This window comes from Protopterus annectens, chromosome 1.part1 (assembly GCF_019279795.1).
Source record: "Protopterus annectens isolate FY-2018-M chromosome 1.part1, PAN1.0, whole genome shotgun sequence".
Lineage (NCBI taxonomy): Eukaryota > Metazoa > Chordata > Ceratodontiformes > Protopteridae > Protopterus > Protopterus annectens.
Window position 1 is genome coordinate 353,790,769 of NC_056726.1, and position 15,756 is coordinate 353,806,524.

At 41.3% G+C, this 15,756-nt stretch overlaps 1 protein-coding gene across 1 annotated transcript in view; it reads left to right on the top strand.

Annotated features, from left to right (window-relative positions):
• The window catches only part of UBR4 (ubiquitin protein ligase E3 component n-recognin 4), a 3,959,899-nt gene that overhangs the window by 2,182,897 nt on the left and 1,761,246 nt on the right, over nucleotides 1-15,756 (top strand). The window contains 1 exon segment of the mRNA XM_044087073.1: nucleotides 5,591-5,695. Coding sequence (XP_043943008.1) covers nucleotides 5,591-5,695 — 105 coding nt within the window.

Here is a 15,756-nt window from a genome sequence, read left to right on the forward strand (position 1 = left end):
AAATTATGTTGATTCCTGACTGTGTGGAAAATAAAGAATTGCAGAATTTAATGCATTCTGCTGAACAAGTTGGAAAATGTACTTTGCAATGTGGTTTTGATTCATTAGAGGCCTCTTGCAGGGCTGCTGTTACTAGGTCTGTGCTCAGAAGGCATGCTTGGCTAAAGGAGCAATCCTTGCCTGATCATGTTAAAGCTAAATTGTTGGATGCTCCCTTAAATCAGGACTGCCTGTTTGGCAACAAGGCTGAGGAAGTTCTTAAAACGATGGAAGATAAAGCTAAATCTATGCAAACTGTTAAAGATTTCTTACAAGTTCAGCCTCCTAGATTTAGTAGGCACTGGCCCTCTAAGAATTGGTCCTTTCCAGCCCCGTCCAGGTCTTCTCAAGCCAAACCCAGACAAAGCAAAAGCCCCAGGTTTCAGTCCCAGGGGACATACAGGACTAAGCATTGGGGTGCCTCCACTTCCAAAGTAATAAAATTCCCCCCTATGGTAAACTGTCTCAATGACTTCCTTTTAAAATTTTCAAGCACTTATCAACTGACTGCCCCTTTGGGGGGGGGGGGATTACTCTTCATGCAAAGAACTGGAAACTCATTACCCAGGACAAATGGGTTTTAAATATTGTGTCCCAGGGATACAGATTTCACTTCCACACGTTGACAACACCAAGCAGGTGGCCGGACCTACCCCCAAATCAGTGGGCAGAGGCCCAAAAACAAGTACTTTCTCTCTTAAGCATGGGGGGCTATTCAACTGGTACCGGAAGAGGAAAAGGCACAAGGTTTCTTCTCGAGACTTTTCCTGGTACCCAGAAAAGACAATTCATGGCATCCTATCCTGGACCTGTCTACTGTAAACACCTTTTTGGAAATTCCAAAATTCAAGATGCTGACTCTTCACTAATTACTTCCTATGCTAGGCAAAGATGCCTGGTTGGCAACACTAGATTTAAAAGAAGCATACCTGCACATCCCAGTAAGGGAATCTTGCAGAAGATACCTACGCTTCAAAGCAGGCTACACGCACTATTAGTTCTCTGCACTGCCCTTTGGCTTATCTACTGCATCCAAGGTATTCACAAAGTGCCTAGCTCCAGTTATTGCATTTTGCAGGCAAAGAAATATTCAAATATACCCATACCTGGATGATTGTCTAATTCAGGCAGTAAGCCAGGACATACTTTTGAATCATCTGCCCTTTGTACAAAGGGTTCTAACTTGTCTGGGGTACACCATAAACAATAAGAAATCACACCTGGCACCTGTCAACAAATTATATTCCTGGGAGCAAGCTTTGAATACAACTTCCTAGATGGCTTACCTCATGCCAGAGAAATAAATTCATTTGACAACCTACTTCAAACAAGTGGCCACAAAAACCCTATCTGTAAGACAAATACTGCGCGCCTTGGGGTTCATAGCCTCCTGCATTTTTCTAATTCCATATGCAAGACTGCATATGAGAGAACTACAGTGGCATGTAAAAAGCCTGTGGTGTCAACATTCTCAGGATCTAGAAGCAGTGATTCCTGTCATACCTTGCCTACGCCTAGAATTCCTTTGGTGGGCAGCGGCCTGCCACCAAATCAAGGGACTACCTTTCACACCACCCCCTGCCGCCCAAAGCCTAACAGACGCATTAGACTATGCATGGGGGGCTCACCTGGCAGGGACGTACATTCAAGGCAAATGGAACCAAAGTCAAATGCACCTGCATATCGATCAAAAAGAAATGTTAGCTGTACAGAATGCTCTGACAGCCTTCAAGGATCACGTTCGTCCAGGACAACCTATGGTAAAGACGGACAACACCACTGTTATGTGGTACATAAATAAGCAGGGGGTACACATTCTTACCCCCTCTGCAGACTAGCCATGGCATTCTGGAACACAGCCTTGAGCTACCAAGTGCACCTACAAGCTCAATTCCTGCCAGGAAAATTAAATACACTGGCAGATTGACTAATTAGAGACCTTATGGACCCATACGAGTGGAAACTGGAACCAAGGATTTTCAACATGTTGACAAGCAAATGGGGGAGCCCAGTTGTAGACCTGTTTGCCTCTCCTCAGAACTACCAGTTGGACAAATTTTGCACAATGACTCTGCACAAGCAAGCCTTGTAAGTGGATGCTCTGTCCTTTAGCTGGAAAAACCTATCAGTCTATGCCTTCCCCCTCTGCCTCTGCTTTCCAAAGTACTACTAAAAATCAAACAGGACAAACCAAGGATGATTTTGATTGCTCTAGACTGGCCACGCCAACACTGGTACCCCCTCCTGCGCTGTGTGTCGCGGTTATCCCCATGGCACCTGCCTCAGACTCCTTCCCTGTAGTCTCAGCAGGAGAACCAGATTTTGCACCCTCAGCTTCTAACACTGAACCTTGCAGCCTGGCTAATTACATAATCTCTCCTCTACCATCCCTCAGTAAACCTGTGATGGCTATCATTTTAGAGGCAAGGAGGCCTAGTACTAGAACATCTTATGCTGAAAAATGGAAAAGTTTCTGTGCCTGGCACCAGTCTCAAGGGTTGAGCACAGCAGCGCCCAATTTACCTCAGATTTTACAATACTTAACTGAGATGCTTCACAAGGGCCTGCCTTTTTCCTCCATTAACATCCACGCCTCAGCCATTTCAGCTCATTATAGCTCAGAACCTCCCCCTTCTCTCATTCACTGCTCAAGCAGTTCCTCAGAGGGGCCAAAATTTTGAGACCACCCAGGGAGCTCCAACCCCAGCATGGGACCTTAATTTTGTTTTGGAGAAACTCACTCTACCTCCTTTCGAGCCAGCTGCTACTGAAGACTTAAAATTTCTTTCTTGGAAAACAGCTTTCCGTTTAGCAATCACTTCAGCTAGAAGGGTATCTGAATTACAGGCCCTTATGGCAGTGGAGCCTTTTATCATCTTTTATGCAGACATGGTGTCCCTCAGAACCAGTCCATGCTTCATGTCCAAGGTGGTATCCAGTGTGGCTCTTAAACAGTCTATTCATTTGCCAGCCTTCTTTTCCAATCCACAGAACAAAGGGGAGTGGATACTGCATTCCTTAGATGTGCACAGACAGCTTAGATTCTACATGGACAGGACTAAACCTCAATGGAAATCTGAACAACTGCTGGTGGCATTTGCTGCAGGGGCAGAGGGGAAGGCTATTTCAAAGCAAACTATTTCAAAATGGATAGGCCATTGCATTAATTTCTGCCATAAGCACCATGGAAAGCCTATCCCCCAGGGGATTAGACCTCACTCCACCAGGGCTGCATCTACCTCTACAGGCTTTCTCAGAGGTGTCCCTACCTGGGACATCCTAGAAGCTGCTACACGGAGTTCTGTGCATACCTTCACAAAACATTATCATTTGCTAATTTTTCTCTAAATCCAGAGCTGGCTTTGCCACTGCAGTCTTGCAGGGCCTTATAGCTGGTCCTAATGCTATCTAAATTCCTCCTCCCAACCATAGCTTTGGGAATCTACCCAAATGTAATGACTGCAACAGTGAAACACGAAGAACATAGTACAATTGTGTACACTTACCATAAATGTAGATGTTCGAGTGTATTCATTGTTGCAGTCCTGGTTACCCTCCCTCCAGCCCCCTAACTTCTTTTGGCTATTCCTCTACTTTCCTTTACTATGTTTAAAAGCCTTTTTGGTGTATTTGATTTTTTGTTGGAGGTATATCATTGTACTTTTATATTTAATTGCTCTTCATTAGGGGGGCACCTGACATCTGGGGCAAGAAGAACTGATGTAATGGCGTTGGCTGCATGTTTTATACCCCTGACGTCACGGAAGAAGGGACAGCAACCAACGCAGGACCAAAGACTTTAATCATGCCGACTGAGGGCTACCTGCAAGCAGATAACCCAAATGTAATGACTGCAACAGTGAATACACTCGAACATCTACATTTATGGTAAGTGTACACAACTGTACTTAAACAACTGTACTTGTTATACTGGATTTGTTCCTACAAAGATGTGATGTTGGATGAGGGCAACAGTCTTCCTCTGTGTATTACAGGATACATTTACTATTTTGAGAGTATATTTCAGGTATGTTAAGTAGGTGAGCCATACCACGTAAGCTGATGAGCAGTCTGCACACTCTCCTGTTCGATGCCAGTAGTAACTGAAGGCTTTAAGTTCTACTCCCACAGTAGAAGCATAAATTTATGCTTCATTAGTGACACTGCAGTATAGCATTGGGGGATGGTGGATGTTTTTCTCTTGGGTCTTTTCTATGGATGAGGGATTAAGGCAAGGTCCCATCTGTCTGATGTGGTTGTAGCTTAGGTGGATGTTGGAGATCCCTTGTCATTTAAGAGGTTTTATTAAAATATACATGTAATTTGTATTCAGCTTTTCAGCAAGTCATAATTGCATCATTTATTTCAGTCTTTGTGTACACAGCCAATTACTTAATTGAATTTTGAACTGTTTTTCCATTTATTCTTGTATACAAAACTGAATTATATCTTTCAATCCAAATTTTCACAAGTGAGTAGCACAGTTTTACCTTAGCTTTCAGAAATTCTCCACATCTCCTTGTGCCTCCATATAATAAAGTATTATGTGTTAAACCAGTGAAGCATAATTTAACACTTTTTGCCATACTTTTCATATTCTTCTGTCTTGGGAAGCAATTAGAGTTTCAGTCCTTGAAGTTCTTTCTCAAAAAGAACTAGGGTAAGGAAGTAGACTCCTTAGCTTTGCTCACAACCGGAATGAAGACTGCTTCCTAACCGTAATAGGAATTGACTGGAGGTGCACACGTCCTCCCCTTCAGAAGCTGGATCACAAAGAGGATGCACAAAACTTGGCATGAGTACAGAATGGCTCACCTGCACTGTGCGTTCATGCTCCTTGAATAGCAGTGTACAAACTAGAGGCAGTGCATGGGGGGATGGGTGCCAATCTTGGCACAGGCATTCTTGTTAGGTTTCTGTGAAGGGATCCCCTGCCCCACTTTCTCTTGCATCTAAAATGAGCTTGACCCAGTGTCTGAACTTTCCAGCCCAAGGTTAGTACCCTGCCACAGGGTTGACCAGTCCCAAAGGGAGATGCTCTTAATTAAGGGTCTGTTACTGCACAGACTTATGGCATTTGTTAGTTTGAATTATTTTGCGTCATGGGCTGTTTAAAAAAATGACAGAACGAGTATGTTTCCTTGTAGGAGAGTGTTATAAATATGTACTGTTTCTGAGGCTTATAATAGCAGCTGTTTTCTGGTTCTGAATTAACTGTGTGTGTTGCTTGTCATATTATATGCCTTCTATGCTGAGAACAGTGGGTAGAACTTGGATTTAAAGGTACTGTCTGATTACGTTTCTATATTGAGAAGTAGTTGGTGCAGTTCCTTTCTTTACCAGTTTCCTTTTGCCTAAATGTTGCAATCCATCCATTTATGAATTAAAGTAAATATGTTTTGTACTGGACCATGTTTCCTAAGAAGCCTGACAAAACTGTTTAAAAAAGAAAAAAACAAAACAAATGCTGTATTTTGTATGCATGCTTGTTAAGTTATAAATAAGCAAGTGTTATTTTTCACAATGTACTGTTTTCTTGTATTTTTGACAGGGAGCAGTAGTAGCGCACTTGGTCTTCAGAGTCTAGGTCTTTCCGGGCAGGCACCAAGTTCCTCATCTCTTGATGCCGGAACTCTTTCTGACACTACAGCATCAGGTAGCTGTCGCATTTGTGTCTTGATGTATTTTTTTATTAATTGATTAAAGTACTATTCTAGGGGTGCTATGGATCACAGAACATTTGAGCGGTTACCTTTTGCATGATATTTTCAAATCAGTTAGGTTGTTTAGGGAGATGACTCAGTTCAACTACTGCAAACTGTGTGCTATTCCATTTGAATTAAGATTACTTCATTTTTCTTGGGGATGTGTTTGTGGTTATTGTTTTTTTAGACGTGTTTTTTGAACAAGGTTGTTAAACCATTCTCTCTCATTTAAGTTAAGCCAATAGTTTCATGAAATGTTGTGTCCTCATGGAATTAAGCTTAAATTGATAGTGGATGAATACATCAACAGTGAGGTAACTGTATTCTTTCAGTGCATGCTAGTGTGCAAGTATTCTGTGTAAGTGATGGCCTTGACTAAAGTAATTTGGCATTTTGGTTATAAATATATATTCATGCCAGACATAGCAAGGAGGCTACAGTCTGATTTTCAAGTATGTATGCAGAGTTGCTTAGTTTCTTTATTCCATATTTTTTCATCCTTTTAATGGGTGTGAGTATTTTAGTTGTTATAGAGACGGCCAAAACATTGATATTCTTGAACATAATTTTCTGTTTCTTTTTGTTTCATGTAAGTATGGCTTCCAAACAAAGGCATTGATAATCTGAAAAGCATTTTTATCCAAAGCATCCTGTGACTGTTCTAGAATCAATGATTAGTGATCTCACTACTTGACTGATGCATTCTAATACTGTGTCTACCAACCAGTGACCCTTTGATTGGTGGACACTTTGGCCACTGACAGGCACTGGAAGACAAAATCCCAAGGTCAGGACATTTTACTTAAATCCCCTGCACTTTGTTTGCTGATGGGTACAGTGCAGTGCCTCCTGTCTTTGTCTCTTGCATGTGTATACAGTTAGCACACTGCCTGTGCTGGATTTAGATACAAAGATTTGTTTTGTAGGCTCTAGTCTCCATGCATTATCTGCTGCAATTGAACATGCATCTCTGGTCGAACTCACAGGTGTCACTCCTGCCGTGGGATCCCTTACATCAATATAGGTGAGCTGGCATCATGCACTCTCTTCTGCCCCTCCTTAGCTACCTTTTGCAATGCTAAAACCATTAATTGATTGCCAGTCATTTGGCTAGTAGTCAGGCCTTTGTCCCTTAACTCCATCAGAGCTGGTTTGTCTGCTTTTGTCATTTACATTTTTTATTTTTACTTTTCATGGTCATATTTCAAATTTGGCATATGAAGTATACCTGAATTTTGCAGTTGTGGATCTCCACAGAATGTTTCCTTCATTCCTGTGATGGGGAAGCTTGTCTGAGGCTTTCTCAATTTGCAGCTTGTCTTGCTGAGCATTGCCTTTTCTGTAGGTGGTGATCAACTCATTTTTTATTCAGAGCATTTTCATTTGGTAGATTTGGAACTCCCTGTTACCGTCATTGTTGGGGTGTTAAGTAGGAATATCTTGACTCTTAACTTCCTGCTCTTTGTAATACCTTCATTAGACAACAGAGCTTTTTACTTATCTTCAGATTTTGAAGCTTTTTCTTCTGAAAAGTGTTTTTCTTATTTCCTTAAAATACTGTCAGTATAGGAGTTTTGATAGAATTACCTTTTTTGCTGTATTCAGCCATAAGTGCCCATTTGCCAGGAAATTGCCTTTAGTGACAGTACCGTTTTGTTTTATTTCTGTGATTGTGCTATAACTGAAATGCATCTCTTCACTTAAAATGTTAAACAGACTGCTGTGGTGCTTATTTTGAACATGTGATTGAGAAGTCTGCTGCATGGTGAATGTCAGACCCTGCTCAGACGTTTCCAGTAATTGGAGCTGTCCCATGTATGTGCATTTTAAATTACACCATTAGCAACTTGACCTATAAAGAGAGATTTATGTTGTCTGCTACAATTTTTTTTTTGGTCACTAGAAATGTGTAATTGTTATGTTCCTGAATTTTTTTTAATTATCAGTCTTTTGGGACTTTTTTGGTATTATTATTTGTCTTTACTCCTTGTGCTTGCCAAATATTGGTGTTCTGACCCATTTTTTGTGGTGAGGTATTTGCTGGTTTTAGAAGACCATTGCTGTGGCAACCTTCAGTTTTTTTGTAATTATGTGTGCTTTAACCTTTCTCTTCTGTCTTGCGCCTTTGAGGGTATTTCTGTGCATGCTCCGTGAAGGCTGTCATGTAACGTGATTTGGCAGGACCAAGTGCAAGTCACTACTATTGCTCCTGCAAGACTCCTTTCTTCTGGTAGGTGTCTGCAGTACAGCCAGTCAGAAGTGGTTATGACCTTTTTTGCTTCAAGTTGGGAGACCAATTTTTGTAGCCAAAAGTGGTGATAATGGAGAAGTTTGAACCACACCATTGTTTTTGCATAGCTCTCAGAACATTGTCAGTTACATAACATCTTGGAGCTGCTGCATATTATCTCATCCACTTCTTTCAACATCTTTACTCAAGAAATGGGCAACACTAAAAATAATGGGTAGAAAACCCGTTATTGTTACTCATACCTCTCAAGTGTACCTCATTATGAGTGTTCTCATTTTGAGTCTTAAGTCCATGTTTCTCACTGTTCCACATTTGAAGGGCATGTTACTCATTCAGTGTTAAGAATTTTTCTAAATGTCACAGCTGAGAGATGTACTCGATGGAAAATTTTACTTTTTATCATCTTTAGTGGTAGCAACAGTTGCAGGTAATAACAGTGAACACTGGACTTTACGTAAGCACATCCATCCTTCCACAGTCAATTTTTTTGCACATGAGGTCACCGTGTCACTTCAGCAGTAGCAACCGTCTAGAGCTGAGGTTTGCAGAATTGGGTAGCTAGCCCTACCGTGGTAGCTCTTGCATGCATGCATATCCACCCACCCAATCCCCTATGGCCAGTTTAGAATGGGGGAAAAAGGAACACTCAGATGAAACCCACGCAGACACAGGGAGGATGTGCAGATTCTGCACAAAGGGCAACTCAGCTGATAATAGTACTGGGGAACCTCTTGCTGTGTGGTGACCACACTATCCATTGTACCAGCATGTCGCATGGTATTCTGGATTTGTACTTAGAAGCAGTCCAGTATTCTCCATTATCGCAGCTCAAGGCTAAGTCCATGCACTTAGGCTTATGCTGTTGGGTAGTACCCTTTATTTTTCACCCCCCCACCCAAACTTTGTTTATTCATAATTTGAAGAGGAAAAAAAGGTTACTACATTCATGTGATACTCAAAATCAGCAGAAGATACACACATGTATCTTAATTCTTCAGCTGTGACTTTATAGAGCTCCATGAAACTATCTCCTCTTAAGGAAGATCTCCCAGACTCCATCCTCGATACCCATCTCATGGGTAAAGTTCATTTTAGCCAGCCCTCTCAAGACTTGGAAGATGATGCCTTTAAAAGGAAGCAGATTATCGCTACTGAAGTGGACCTTTTGACCCCACCGAATCCTTTCTTTTTTCCTGTTTCAGATCCTACCAGTCGTGGAAAGGATGAATCCTTCCAGTATATAGAGGACCTCAAACTATTACACAGCCTTGCCCCTTCTTCTGCTGCCTAAGCTACTTTAAGAAGATGAGTCCATCAGCTGAATTGCAGTGGTCCTGTCTGTGGTCTGTATTTGCCCTTTTGGGGGGTGGTTATATGAAGTCACAACTGGTCATGTCTTCAAGATCTTGGCTTCTGCTTCAGAAAAGGCATTGCTATGAGACAAATCATTGCAGCAGGATTTTTGCTTTATGCGTAGTGTGTACTTCTTATTGGGGCTGTAGAGGCTGCCCCTCATTCTAAACACGGATGTTGGACCTCCTTTTACCTTTTTGTAGCTCTGAAAGGGTTTGGGCAGTTTCCATCCCATGTTGGGCCTTGAGAGTTTGAGTACTTCAGTCCCGTATGTTATCTTTATGGGGGTGCCACTCTCCGGATGTTGTGGAGGAAACAATGCTTTGCTGGACATAAGTTTCCATTTGTTGCTCTGGTATGTAGGCTGGTTCTAGCCCACTTAACAACATGGGCAAAATGTGGCTGAAGACCATTGTATATGGAATGATTTATACTTGAGTGTAGAGAATAATATGTACTTGGAAGATTCAAAGCTTGTAAGAAGTGGCTAAAGTTAGTTGTACAGTTTACTTTACTTTTGAGTACAGAAAGTAATTCAGACGTTAAAGTTTGAATGAGAGGAATATGAATTTCTTGAAATACATATAAAGAAATTTATACAGAAGAAAATCAGTAGGTTTCCTTTTGAAAATGTGTGGAGTAAACAGTGTCTACTTTATATGATAACTATAAGTGACTGTAATGATTAAACCTAGCTTTTAAATTCTTCTGTTTAAATGATGACAAATGTCATTCGAAAGACCTTTCAGGATAGGAACCCTTAATGGCTAGGCATGACCTATATGTAACCATAGAGTAAGATTGTAGGAATGAATCAGAAGTGAAAAGAAACAAGAGTGCGTAGCATTGAAGGAGAATGTAACAAGTTTTGGAATGTTGAAGGTTAACTAGAAAGGACTGTTGCATCTTGATATTTTAAGAGGTTAGAGTGTGTTTTTACATAAACTATATGCAGGTGATTGAAACTGAAGAACGTGATAATAGCTACATATGTACAGTGCACACTAAATACTGTTAAAAAATATATATATTTCATTTTTGTTAACTGGGTGAGTTGATCCCCAGACCTTTTTCATCCATTATTGAGGTCTCAAGGGCAAAGGTAAATATGGTACATGTTTTGGTAAATGAGAGAAAGCCAAACTACCCAGAGAAAACCATGCAGTTAAAGCGAGAATATGCTCCACACAGCAGTTTGCACTCTTAATCACATTATGTAACGGTGACCTTTTTATTATTTTGACTTGCTAGGGACTTATCTGGTCACCTAGCAAGAAAAGGATTAATTGACCCCTTTTGTACAAGTATTGTACAGCCATGGCCAGTTCTGAAGTTATAGGTCATTGTCTTCACATATATTGATAACTCAGGTAGTCATGCTGTGTGAATATTTACAGTAATATAAGATACTCTCAAAGTGTTTAAGAATTTTTTTTATTGGAATAGCTGCACTTTTCGCGGTAGCTCTATACCTTTTGAAAAAAAATCTTGTGTAGTTATATAACATATGCATACTTATATGTACGTACACCTACATATTTTATTTATTTATTTATTTATTATTTTATTTTACATTTGTTGACCGGGATAGTCCGACTGGATACATGTCCATTTTCAGCGGAGGCCCGGGGAGAAAAGCTCCAACAGAGTATGAATGACAGATAGTTACATAATAGAGTTTAAGATGAACAAGAAAATGAAAAAAAAAGAAAAAAAAGCAATTTACATACTATCATAAACTACCATGCTCAAGCAAACACAGAATACTACAGTTCATTATACAGTACTTTAAAAACATGCTAGCAAAGTCATTAGGACAAATTATAGCTTAGAATTTGGCCAAGATACAATGTTCTTTTTGAGGTTAGATAATTTCCTCTCTAGGTTGTTCTTTTTGGGATTGGATTATACTAAGAACTAGTATGGGCTTGGTTTAACGTCAAGGAGCTAGTCTGGGTTTGTGCAAGGACAAAACCAATGTGACTTATAATGGAGTTTTAGACTCTTTTAGAATTGAACTAGTGAAGTTATAAGCATGAGGTTGTTGGGGAGGGAGTTCCATATTTTTCCAATGGTATTGGCAAACAGAGTGTCACCACCTAGGTTGTAAGATTTAATTGTTTGGACAAGAAGTCTATTTGCTGAACGAAGGCAACTTAGATTGGTGTAAGGAATTATTATATTTTTCAGAGCAGGGGTGTTCTCAGGTTGTTTAAGGATTTTAAATGCTTCTATGAGTTGGTACAGCTGGAGAAGATTTGGAAGTTCTATCCAGCCAAGTTTTTTCAGGTTAATGCAATGGTGTGTTCTGTAGGGCAAGCCATTTACAAATCTGGCAATATGATTATAACAAGATTAGAGTTTGTTTAGGTCAGATTTGTTAAGGTTAGTAAGCACAGGAGAGGCATATAGTAGGGTAGAGAGAAGGTGTGAGCGGGCAGTGGCCGCTCTGGCAGTTGGGGTTAGGAAGGTTTTTATCCTGTAATAAGGACCCAAGTTTCTTGTTTACTGATTTAATGGTTAGGTTGATATGCATATCAAATCTAAGTTTATTGTCGATGTTTACTCCTAGTAGCTTTGTGTAGGAGTCTGGGGAGATGATGGTCCCATTGTTGGATCTTATAGTGAAATGTGTGGTAGGTGGTTTATTCGTTGGGTAGAAGAGAAGTAGTTTGGTTTTATTTGGGTTTAAGATCAGGTGATGGTCAGCGAGCCAGTTTTCGACTGTAGTAAAACTGCGCTGGGTTGTAGATAGTAGGTTTTCTAGAGAGGCATTGGAACATATTAGAGTTGAGTCATCTGCATACTGAATACAGGTGGCTTCAGGGATAACTGTATGGAGGTCATTTATAAAGACTGAAAAGAGAAGAGGTCCTAATATGGAGCCTTGAGGAACTCCTATGGTATTTGTTAACAGGCAAGAGAGCTTGTTCTGCCACAGTGCTGCTTGTTGTCTGCCAGTGAGGTAGGCTTGAAACCAGTCAAGAGGTGCATTTTCTAGATGCAGGGTTTTCAGAGTGTGGAGAAGTAGCTGGTGGTTTACCATGTCGAAGGCTTTCGACAGGTCCAGAAAGAGAGCTGAGGATATTTTTTTGTTATTCCGGTTATGGTTAATGTTTTCGGTAAAAGAGAGGAGGGCAGTGGTCATACTGTGATGGGGTCTAAATCCATGTTGAGAGTCGGTTAGTAGTTTATTCTGGGTGAGATAAGACATTAGTTGGTTGTGCACACACTTTTCCATAATTTTGGCAAGTGGTGATAGTATGGCTATTGGTCTGTAGTTTGATAGTTCTGTGGAAGAGCCGCCTTTATGGAGTGGTATAACGTAGGATATTTTCCATATTGAGGGGATTGTGGCCTCGGTTATGGTTCTGTTAATTAGGATCGAGATAGGATAGGCTATGACATCTGCAGCTATTTGCAGATATTCGGCTGGGAGAAGATCAGCAGAAAGGGTGGTTGGCTTTAGCTTTTTCAGTAGGGATCTGATAAAGGATGTGGACACAGGTTGGAGGTTAAAAGAGAGTAGCGAGTTGGGTGTAGCATTTTTTGATGTGGAGGAGGGAGGAGATAGTTGGTTAGCTAAGGACTGAATGGTCTCGGTGAAGAAAGTATTAAAGGTATTTGCTACTTCTTCTTGGCCCTTATCGCATAATGTTCCTGGGGTAGGAGTGGAGGATTTGCCTGTTTGGAGAAGTTTATTTAAGCCTGCCCAGAACTTTTGAGGGTTATTTTGGTGTTTATGTTGCAGATGGTAAAAGTAGTTTTTCTTGTCAAGTGTGATGGCTTTTTTAGTCTCATTTCTTAGTTGTTGGAATTTAATGCGATCTAGGGGTAACTTGGTAGTACGCCATTTGTCCCATGCTTTATCTCTAATTGTTATTTTAGATTTGGACTCTGTTGTTAGCCAGGGTGCTAGTTGTGTTTTAATTCTGAGTGATCGTTTTGGAGCATGAGAGTCAAGTATGGTAAGGAATGTGTTATTAAAGAATGACACTGCCTCATCTAGGGGAAGGTACTTTAGCTTTGACCAGTTACAGGATTTGAGTTCCATGTGAAATTTTGTTGGCTCAAAGTTTTTCTTGGTTCTGACGGACCTATAGATAGGCATACTAGCGCTGATGGTTTTGTCTTTCATAATGTATGTGATCAGGTGATCACTAAGATCATTGGGGAGAGTCCCAGACATATACTTATGGGGGTGGCTGTTGGTGAGTATCCAATCAAGAATGCTCTCTTTATGGTTAGAATTTCCTAGTCTGGTGGTGGAGGATATGATCTGTGAGAATCCATTGAGGTTTATAGAGGTGGGGTTGGATTGTGCAGAACATTGGTTCCAGTCAATATTAACACAACCCAAAACAATAGTTTCTTGAGGGTAGTTGTTAGCTATCCAATTTAGAATGATCTCCATTGTTTCCGAATTATTTATTTTGGTACTGCATGTGTAAAATTTCAGATATGATGTATGGTCAGTTTTTCATTTCATCCTCACATGTGGGGTCCTCAGCTGTTAGCAAGCTTGTGGCAAGCAAAAAGCTCTTGGATACTTCCCTTTAACCACAGCGCGTCTCTCACCATTACCTCAGATCTCATTTGCCATTTTGCAAAGACATGGTCCGATTAACTAGCTATTGGTGTCAGGTTGTATATTTCTAAACATTTTCTCTAATTTCTTTCGTTGTTTTTGACTGTAATATATCTCACTCTGCATTTGTCTTGTAGTTTAGAACCCTTTTCTTAAAAGTAACTGCGTTTTTGTTGCTTCCCCTTTCCCCTTCTTTCCCACCAGTAACCGTTTTTTAATAGGTTACTCCCCTTTTCCCCTTTAATGTTGAGGTGTGTGTAAGCGTTTGTTTTCAGAGATCTTGCCTTCAGCTTTTGGAGAGGTGGTTTCTGAAGGTAAAGAAAAGTCAGTGTCAGCATCTAAAATAAAATCAGCTCATTCGAGACCAGCTTCTTTTGTCCTCAAGGTCGTCAGACAAAGTTAAGGAGAGACAGATGTCTTGGAGCCGAAACCAGAGACTTGGAGATTTCAAAATTCTGATGAGTCTGTAATCCAGTTGGAGGCCTTGGCTCCAACCTGTCCTCTGTTGGATCTGACTTATTCAGCCCCAGTCATGTCAAGGATGGATTGGATCCATTGATACTGGAGCAGGCTTCCAGTCCTTTTAAGCTGATTTTGACATTACCAGGGATCTGTACTCTCCATCTTATGACCCATTTCCCTCAAGTGTACCATCTCCTTTTCTTTCGAGACCTAGATACCCTTCTGCTTTGTCCTCCCGGTCAACCAGTAGCTTAACTGAAGAATATATGGACTGGATGGCGCAGAAGATTTTGTGGGCAAAGGGTATCACTAAGTCTCCTTTGACCTTGACCCTTAAGGTTTCAGGCCAGTCCAACCAGTCCAATCCCCTTCCTCCTCCTCCTCCAACTTCAGGTTAAACTTCAGAGCTGCCAGATCAGATCCGCTGGGTGCCTTTTACGTCTGATCCAAAGATGTCCCTTTCTTCAAATCAGACTTTTGCTTGGAGCTTATCGGCTTTCTTGGAGCCGTAACGAATGTTGCGAGATTTGTGTGTGCTCGACTCCCAAGTCTTCAGAGCAGTTGATGTGCCTCAGGGCTTCTGCAAAGGTGAGCCATCTTCTGGACTGCAGGGGACCCCATCCCAGAAACCTGGTTTGTTGGAGCCAGAGTCCTTGTGCATTCAGGAGCAGTCAGCTTTTGGGGCCATGGAGAGAGGGCTATAGCTGCCACTACAACTAAGAAGTCACCTGCCCCCTCGGATCTGCTATCCCAATAAGGTTCCTTGCCTGCCTCTTCTCATCACTAAATTCCACAGGGACTGTGGGACTACAGGTGTCAGGACACCCATCTACGTACTCCTGAGTCTTCCAGTACCTCCCCAGATTACCCCACTGAAGAGGTCCCTAGGAAGGGGTTATGCAAGAGGAAGCATTTGGACTCCATGGAGGAGTTATCCACTGAAGACTATGACCTTGATGAGGGTGAAGGAGTCCCACTGTCACTCCCAGAGGGATGTTTCCTTTTGGAAGATCCTGGAGATTCTGAAGCAGAGGGGTGGCTGGCCGTCTTATAGGTTCATAGGTGTTTACTAGGCTAAACAACCACAAGGGCCTTTTTAAGCCGAGCCATGTATCCCAAGTCTCTGACAACTTCTGATACCTTTGATAAGTGTAAGCATGGGCCTGGGAGATGAGTCATTTACAGGTTACCTGTGTCCATTAGAGACATAGGTGCCAAACCAGGGATGAATTTCTGGTTTTCCATCCAATTGTCCAAGTTGCACTTGAATTGGGCTAGGGAGGAACTCTGCTTTACATGCCTGTTCCATAGACTGGGTAGTCTCTGGGATACATATCCATTTGTTTATATCACAGGCA